Genomic DNA, 9582 nt, shown 5'->3' on the forward strand with positions numbered 1-9582 from the left:
CAGTTTTACACAAATGCAGAGCTCAGTGGAGAAAAAGATGTCTTAGAGTCATAGAGATGTATAGCACGGAAACAGGCTCTTCGGTCCAACGTGTCCATGCCGACCAGATATCCTAAACTTATCTAGTCCCATTTGCTAGCATTTGGCCCATATCCCTCTAAACTGTTCCTACTCATATAACGATCTAGATGCCTGTGTTGTAATTGTACCAGCCTCCACCATACCCTCTGGCAGCTCCTTCCATACACGCACCACCTTCTGCGTGAAAAAGTTGCCCCTTAGGTCCCCTTTTAAATCTTTCCCCTCTCACCTTAAACCTATGCTATCTAGTTTCGGACTCCCTCAACCTGGGAAAAATACCTTTACTATTCACCTCGCCCATGCTCCTCACGATTTTATAAACTTCTATAAGGCCACCCCTCAGTCTCCAATGCTCCAGGGAAAATATCCCCAGTTTATTCAGCCTCTCCCTATTGTTCAAACCCTCCAACCCTGGCAATATCCTTGTAAATCTTTTCTGAACTCTATCAAGTTTAACAACATCATTCCTATAGCAGGGAGAATGCAGTATTCAGCATTCGAAAAGTCATCTTACCAATGTCCTGTACAGCCATAACATGACGTCCCGTTTCCTTTACTCAATGCACCGACCAATAAAGGCAAGTGTACCAAACACCTTCTTCACTACAGAAGGATTAAAAGGGAAGTTCTGTGATAAGGTGGAAAGCATGAAACAGTAAACAGCAAAAGGGTCGTGATGGTTAAGGAGATGATGACAAAATCAATATGCTGCTTACAAGAGAGATATGTTGAGAAGATGTTTGTTTGGCACTCATCAGGATAAATGCAAGAAGGCCAAATTTCAAACAATTGCAAAAAGTTATGCCACAAGAGAAAAGTTTGCTAACTAGTTGATAAGTTGACTCTGGCAAGGTGTTGCCATGCAAGCAATGGGAAACCAAAGGCTCCCCAAGTTCTTAGGTAATTCAACAGATATTTTTTGTTGGTAGAGAATAGGTCCTTACAGTGAAAAGGATGCCATTCCACATTATCACATTGAATTATTCTATCGGATTGATTGTTAAGTGCCTATTAACATACTCATCATTATTCAGCAAATCCCAAAGTCACATTTAACCATGGATGATTTGTTTTTCGGTTTTACAAAATAAGCAAAAAATTAAATAACGTAGAAGCTGGAAATCTAAAATAAAAACAGGGAACAAAAACTGGAAATACTGACCAGGCAGAATCTGTGAAAAGAGAAATAAGAGATAATGTTCAGGGTCTGTATCCTTTTATCAAATAATGCTAGACCCTGCATAGATGATGATATCTGAAACCAGGACCCTAAAGGAGGTGTAAATGGTTGCAGCAGAGTAGCAGATGGAAGGATGTAAAATTTGTCAGTTTTGGTCCTATATTTAAGTAAAGATATCATTTCTTTGGAGGCAGTTCAGGGAAGGTTCACTAGGATGATCCCCCGTATGGAGGGATTGCCTTATGAGCAAAGACTAAACAGGTTAGGACTCTACTAATTGGAGTTTAGAGGAATGAGAGATGATCTTATTGAAACGTAAAGGATTCTTATGGAGCTTCTTAAGGGTAAATGCTGAGAGGATATTTCCCCTCATGGGAGAGTATAGGACCGGAGGGCATCGTCTCAGAGTAAAGAGGCACCAATTTAAGGCTGAAATGAAGAGGAATTTCTTCTCTCAGAGTGTTGAGAGTCTTTGGAACGCCTTGCCACAGAGACCTGTGGGGGCAGAGTCCTTGAGTACATTTAAGACTGAGATCGATAGATTCTTGAACAATAGTGGAAACAAGGATACAGGGGAAAAGGCAAGAAAGTGGATATAGGAATGATGGATCAGCCATGACTCTATTCAATGGTGCAGCAGTCTCAGGTGGCCAAATGACCTACTCCTGTTCCAATTTCTCATGGTCTTAAAGGAGTCCTGTGTCCAGCAAATGCAATGGTGGAAAAGTAAGTAAACTCCAGACAATTTAACCATCGGCGATGTTCCGATGTGAAATCTCCACCACAAGAGTCAGAACACTAAACCCTCAAGAGCTACAACTGTTCCCACCCTTATTTCCCCATTACCAGCAAATACTGGCTGAGGGAGAATGGGTCAGTGATGGTTATTGCTCTATAGTGATTAAATTCCATGGCAGTGAAATGTGGGTTTGTGCATGGAGGGGTTCATGAAGGGAAGTCACTGTAGAATGGCAATGCATGAGAACAAGGAACATCCACAAACATCCATTCCCTCCACCACTGACGCTCAGTAGCAGCAATGTGTACTATCTACAAGATACCCTGCAGAAATTCACCAAAGATCTTCAGACAGCACCTTCCAAACCCATGACCACTTCCATCTAGAAGGACAAGGGCAGCAGGTACATGGGAACACCTCCACTTGTAAGTGCCCCTCCAACACTAACCATCCTGACTGGGAAATATATCGCCGTTCCTTTAGTGTTGCTGGAATTCCCTCCCTAAAAACATTGTGGGTCAAACTACAGCACATGAACTGCAGCAGTTCAAGAAGGCAGATCACCACCACCTTCTCAAGGGACAGGCAACAAATGCTGGCCTAAGAATTGCCAACTTTCCTCTCTGTTGGGGTAATGAAATGAATTGTGAACACGAGCAAAATTCAATCTAAAGCCTAAGCGATTAAAAAAAAATTTTAAGTAAACACTTTATTGAAAAATTAACATGTCCAATTATCCTAGAATCATATAGCACAGATTTAGGCTATTCAGCCCCTTGAGCCTGTGCCGACACGATCAATAATAAATATATTTTGTTGCCGATGATTATTAGTGCAGTATCCTTTACAGCGCAATAGTGTACAAGGGGATAAAAAGAATATTCAGCTTCTCTCTGGGACGTTGTGGAGGATTTTGGCAGACTGAATCCCGGCCTCCTGTTGCTTTTAACATGAGAATTCCTTCGCTGCAGAAACTCTTTCCAAAATATAATTCCTGAAAATTTCACCATCCAGCAGTGCCATTCAGTCAACACTTAGTACATGTACAGTCGCTGGATTGCAGCCATTGCTTTGATGCGAACACTCTGCACATGGTCCGACAGCAAGGTGAGGACCTCCTTGCACATCTGATTGGCGCCAAGCGATTGAGGGTAACCGGCTGGGGCGTGATGCATGAGGAAACTCGCAAATGTGACAGCGTTCTCCCGCATCTCCGTCTGCCCGCTCTTGAAGAAGGTGGTGCAGCTCTTGATGCATTGGACGACCCTTGAGGGCAATTCCTCGGCCATGAGCTGGGCGGTCGCCTCCAGATAGCTCTCGTAGTCCAGCTCCGTGTTCTCAAGAGCAAGCTCCTGGAGGTGTTTGCACATCCTCTCCGATGGCAGCCAGGGACCGGCCAGGGTCAGCACGTGTTTGCAGGCTCGCCTGACCTCCTCGTTCTTCTCGTTGAGGTGGAGCAGCAGGCTGGTCAGGGCTGTGTAGATGTACTCCAGGTACACGGGGTTCCTCTGCATGCTGCCAAATCGGAGGAGGTTCCCCACTACGCCAACAGCAGCGGCCCTCACCCTCTCCTGGCGGTTCTCAAAGAAAGCCTGCAGCGCCATTGCCAGCTCAATAAGGATGGCGTCGGTGTAGTCTTGGTGCAGGTTATCCAAGATCTTCGAGACGCTCGTCATCGCCTCGATGGTCAGGAGGGCGTTGACTTTGCAATTCTGATCCATGATGGACACCATCGCGGGAAGCAGCTTAGCCACATATTTCTCTGTCTTGTGCAAGGCCCTGCTCCCAGTGTGGCCCAGGCCCTTGACTGCCAACCACTGGACCACAGGCGAATCGTCAATTAGACAGCGGAGCAGGCTGCCCACCAGCGTGTCTGTCAACGTCAGTTCACACACCACCAGGTGGTTGAGAAGCTCTCCAAAGTAGGCCGTTGCCGTGATCCGCTGGCACTCATGGATGTTTGACAGGACAGGGGTCAGCAGTTCGATGATGTTGATCAAGTGGGAGGCGGCAACTTTGGCCATGGTGCTGGCCAGCAGCGTTACCCCCTCGTGGTGCACCTCGGCTTGTTTGATCAGGTCCCAGCCTCCTTTCTCGGTCATGTCTGTTACTGCTCCCGTCCCCTCCCCCAAGAGCGCCTGCAGTATCTCGATGGAGTAATGGCAGGCCGTGCTATGACAAGGCTTCTGAGGGAGGTCAGAGGATGTCTTATCTGCCTGGATTCGAAAAAAGTCCTGAGGCAATCGGGCCTGGACGCTGGAACTGAGATGAATCAGAACTGTGCTGAATATCTGGGAGTAAAGAATCTCGACCACAGCGTTCGAGTCCTGGTTACAGATCATTTGGTGGAGAGCACAGATCACAGCTTGAGGCTGGTGCGGCTCTGAGTTTGTCTCATCGCTGAAGAGCGACTCTTTGCTGCTTTCATACAAAAGCTTCAGATTGTCCAGCAGATACTTGATGGAGTGCACGGCAACCAAGTTGGTTTTGAGGAGGGAGCGCCAGACATCGCGAATGTGATCGTCGAACGGGACGGGGTACCACAGGAGGCAAGGTAATATAAGCGGCACGTGCTGGGCTGCCAGGTTGGAGATGGAACGTACCCCCATGCGTATTATGTGCGGCTGGCTGATTGACTTCAACTCCTTGTGGAGGGCTTTGATAACCATCGGGGCATCAGTGAGGCCGGCACCACGTTTTGTAACGAGGACATTGGTGACAATTGAGGCCGCGAAGGAGCCGTTGGATTGACTGTCAGTGAGACCGAGGAACAAAGTGAAGAGTAAACTCAACAGCTGCTCACGGGGCATGCATTTCGAAAGCACTTTGCCAACGTCGGTGCAGACCTGAAACATGGGTTGGCAGTTGCCCTGATGTAACCCATCTTTGATGGCTTTCAGGTGTTCCACCTCTGTGTCTTTCTGATCTACAGGCAGCCCCTCAAAACGTATCTGAATGTAGAGGAGGATGTACAAGCATTCAATAGCCATCTCCCTTACAACACGTGATGGATCTGTGCATCGCAGCACCATGTGCCCGATGAGAACGCCCAGGTTATGCGATTGAACCTTCTCTTTGGTGCCAATGTGCTCCAGGTAAAACACCAAGAGCTGCAATGTGGTCTCGATCGCCATTTCTCGTGCATAGTCTTTTTTGCACTGAATCCAGGTCTCCAAGTTGGTGAACGCTGAATGAAGTCCAGCTGGCGACAGGTCACAAAGCAAAAGCTGCTTCAGAAAATCCAGCAGCGAGGTCACGGTCTCATTAAACAGTGCCTGCCTGTCCGCCAAGCTCAGGTTTGGGTGCTCATCGACTGCGTCGGACTCCAGTCGAGGCAAGTTGAAAACGCTACTCAGGCACGTCTGAACAAGTTGCTTGCTTTCACCAAACTGGGGCTGTAGTTTTAAGAGGGCCGTGCAGGCGTTAATGGCATACTTTCGGACAGGGGTCAGGAGTACCTCTATTGGTTCAGCCTTAATGAGCTCCTGCATGTAGCCCAGCAGTTCTCCCTTTCTTCTGAAGTTGTAGCTAGGCATTTTGTCAGGTTGGCTGGTCAAGGCTAACTGAGTCACTGTCTTGATCAGACTTAACTTCAATGTCAGGTCCCTGACCTCAATCTTCATTCCCAAGATCTTGATGTTATAGTGGTTGAGGACATTCTCCACAATTTCATTGTCTATTCTGGATGGCGTGAGGTCCTTTGGGGAGCAAGATATGATATGGCCGTAGCACGAGATAAGTGTGCTTTTCACTTTGATTATCTCAATATCCTCCTGGTCCTTAATAATCTGAAAGTAGCTCGCCGTCTTCTTAAAAATATTCAACTTTGCAAATTCCTTCAGGAGGTTCAGCACCATGTCTAAATGGGTAACAGCACAATAACCAATCCCAATGGCTAAGCCATCTTTCTCCAATGCCTCATTATGCCTCACCGTCTGTAGCATCTCCTGTAGATTTCTCTTCACCACTTCTTCACTCTGGATCATTTGCAGTACTGCTCCCAAACACTTATAGACGAACCCTTTCTCCTGCGGAAAGTTATAATGGCTGTGAAGGTAGTTAATCAGCTCTTTGACAAGTTGGCTTAGCCAATCCTCATCCATGATCAACTCCAGGGTCTGAAACAAAACGTTTATTAGCTTTTCTTCCCATTGGCTCTGGAGCATGGACTTCTTTGAGTTTTCCTGCAGATAGTCAAGTAGAGTTGGGAACTCCTTTTCCCAGGCTTGAGGAGCTGCCGGGTGGATATCCGTGCCCAGGACTTGCAGCAGGACCACAGCAGATGCACACCTGCTTTTTCCCTCGTGTAGAGAAGACGCCATCGTCAGCAGCTGGGTTAGCAGTGCATGAGGCCCAGGAATATTGGGATTCTCCTTGTAATTGAGAAAACTCTCTGTCAACCCAGCCTCTAGTTTCTTCATCGCCAGGGCGACCAAGGAATTGCAAACTGTGGCCAATGCGTTTGTGCATCGTACGGGGATGATAAACTCGAAGAGAAATGGCCAGAGAACGTTTTCGATGGGTAACGCTGTCAACAATTTCATCAACTCCTCACACCACCGCCGTAAATCGCAGTCTGTGATCACATCGTCAGTGACGCTGAAAGGGTGCTCGAGAGGGTTCTCATTCTCTGCAGGAGGCAGAGAGCACTGTCGGATGACAAACTCCACCATATCCTTTCCTCCCTCCAAATGGAGGTAATTGTGCCGCGCCATGGTGTAGATGACCTGGCCAAGCTTTCCCTTCACTCGGTTATCATTAGCTAAGACCAGTAACTTCATACTGGCCAGAATCTGATTCTTTTGGTTGGCTACGTAGAGCGGTACCATATTGATGAGGTGATCCAGCACCATCAGTGTTCCCAGTCGGATCTGGTTGTTGGTGCTTTCCAGCTTTAAAAGGAGGAAATCCACAATCTGGAATGTAAAGGATGGCGTCAGGAGCTTGAAGCAGCACAGGATCTCTTTCTGCTGTTTCTGAGAGTATGGATCGGCCGACTGCTCCACCACGATGCAGATCTGATTGTGCAAGTTGATAAGCAGACTGTCAACTTGCAGCAACAGCTCCTCGCTGTTCCTCTCCACGGCAGTGTGCAGAACTCCATACAGGCCCTGGGTGACACAGAAATCACTGGCCGTTTCCTGGTACATGGAGAGGATTGCCGGTATTAACCTGGGGAGCTCATTCTCTAGCTTGTCGAAGGGGATCAGGTGGGTTATCTGGCCCAGCGTCTCGATCACTGCTGTGCTCACATTCCTTTCATTAAAGGGCAGCCATACATTGAACAGGATGTCATAAGCCTCAGAGAACTCCTGGAAGAATAAATTCTTCTTCACCGTGGGGTCTGGGGCCTCCTCTATGTCAAAGAGGTAGGCAAGAATGCTCTCGCTAAAAATCCCCAAAGCAAAGCAGAACACCCATTTGGTTTTCTCATCTGTTACAGTAGGGAGCATCATCAGCACAGTGTGAAGCACAGGCTTCAGTAAGGGGACCACAAAATGCACGTGCTCTTTACAGAGATTGGCCAGGGCCAACACCACAAAAAAGAAGGGGCTCATCTTTGGTTGAAACATCGAGAGCAGCTCGTCGAAAGCCTCCTTGGTGAACCAATGGCCCACACTCAGCAACAGCTGGCTCGCGACCTCCTGGTGCTCATCGGACACGTCCTTCGTTTTGGTCATTTCGATGGAAGCCAAGGTGATGAGTTTCTTCGCCGCCCCTCGGCCCACGTCGTCAATGTTTTCCCTCACCAGTTGTGCCATAGCCTTCAGCAGCGCCGTGCGCTGGACCAGGGGCAACCGCCGGTGGTGGATCACGTACTTGCGACAGAACATGAGGACCCCTTCCGCATCCACGTGTCCCAGTTCCTGAAGGGATGCAGATACCGTCCTGCTCACCAAACCACTTTCATCCAAAGGCACCTCCATAATCGAATTCAGCAGGGCTTCCATTTTGCTGCTCGTCATTGTTACTCACTGTGGAATCGCAGATGTCCACACTTCTCCCTGCTGTATTTATAGCTATCACTTTCTGTCTTTATTTCCTGGGACACAGATCCCAGCCCCGTACAATCTCTTCCTCAGAATATCTTTTTTATAATTATGTTCCTTTTTGCCTTGCAGAATGGAAACACGGGAGAACTGATGTACTCAATCATAGGTCTTTATCTTCAATTTTCTATTCTCTGATTCCATGCATGCATTAAATTTGATGGATATTTTAATCACTTCTGTCTTTTTTGCCTTGGTGCAAGATGCTTCGAACAAAACCTTTCTATGGAGAAGTTTAAAAACACGTATGTTAATTGGATCACAGTGCTCTCAGCCTCCCCTCACAAATCTTCACAAGAGTTGATCGTATTTTAATGTTTAGTATTTTTTCGCAGTCTCAGTGATTTCCTATTATGGCCTTTAACACAGGGCTAGAGATCCCTTATGATTAGTACAACTCCTTATTGCAGAGAGCACCCAAACCTACATAGACTCTTCCTCAGGTTTTCTTTTCTCTTAAATTGTGTCGTTGATAACACCTCTAAAATGTTTCACCTTCATAAAAAAACTGGAATTCCCCAAAGGCGATGACAATTTTATTTTGAGATATAGGAAGATAGATCAGAACTTCCTTTTGTCTCAATTTCTTTTGATTCTGGATCTCAACTTAGATTAGTTTCAACTGCTCTGGCTAGAAATATACCTTATTCCTTCCAATAGGTTTGTGTCCTGTTTCATACAAGTTTTTCTGGCTTAACTCTTTACTTTCATTGACACAGTCTGTCAAAGGGCTCCAAATAGATTCTTCTCTTTAAAATCCCTGCTCTTACTTGAGAAATGTCTTATTGTCATTCCAAATGTCAAAGCTATAGTTTAACCATCCGATGCTTTTCAGCATGCAGCTCTAAACATTCAACTTAATATCTCAAGGGACTAACACATTTTAAAAGAGCAGACTTCTGTGTTGCTCTAGAAATCTTTGCCAACGCAACTCGGAAATAAGTCCACCCTGAACATATTTTGTTTTCAGATCCTTGATGATAAATGTGGATCACCATGGGCACACAAGGCTCTCAGCATGTCTTTATAGATCTTCACAGTGATGATTAAGTTTTGATGTTGACGCATGCCCGATATAGACTTGTCTTCATGAAACAAACGGCCATCTCTAAGTTTCTTGTGACTATTTCATTCATATATTGGCTGCTCCTCAGTTCGCCATTTCCATGGGTTTCAAGCTGCTTTGATGCTTTGTGAGAAGGTTTCGCTGGCAAGTTTTGAGGTTTGCAAGTGAGCTGTCCTCACAGCCATAAACAAAGTTGAACAGCAGCAGGTCAGAGTCACAAATGGGCTTGTTTTGAAAGGGGCTATTGTGCCATCATTTCCTGCCCTAATGTCATCATGTGTTCCATTGTGATGTCCTGTGACTCGAGCTGCCAGCTCAACCAGCCTGTGAGGGTAAGGGAAGATTTTGTGAACGTAGGACACTGTACTTTCTTTTAGTCCCCCATGTTCTTATGTGGTTGGCATGATAGCACAATGATTAGCACTGCTGCCCCAGTGCCCCGGGCTCTACTCCAGCCTTGGGTGAC

General features: G+C 46.6%; 1 protein-coding gene across 1 annotated transcript; it reads right to left on the bottom strand.

Annotated features, from left to right (window-relative positions):
• Positions 1 to 3034: 3034 nt before the first annotated feature.
• On the bottom strand, positions 3035 to 7966 carry LOC109914752 (maestro heat-like repeat-containing protein family member 1). The gene has a single exon (XM_048604139.1). The coding sequence runs from the start codon at positions 7964 to 7966 to the stop codon at positions 3035 to 3037; it is 4932 nt and encodes a 1643-aa protein (XP_048460096.1).
• Between the last annotated feature and the right edge of the window lie 1616 nt (positions 7967 to 9582).

The sequence above is a fragment of the Rhincodon typus genome, chromosome 13, assembly GCF_021869965.1.
Source record: "Rhincodon typus isolate 14 chromosome 13, sRhiTyp1.1, whole genome shotgun sequence".
NCBI classification, from domain to species: domain Eukaryota; kingdom Metazoa; phylum Chordata; class Chondrichthyes; order Orectolobiformes; family Rhincodontidae; genus Rhincodon; species Rhincodon typus.

Excerpts from the sequence above, each read along its gene's own strand:
- LOC109914752 (XM_048604139.1), bottom strand. The coding sequence starts at position 7,966 with ATGACGAGCAGCAAAATGGAAGCCCTGCTGAATTCGATTATGGAGGTG.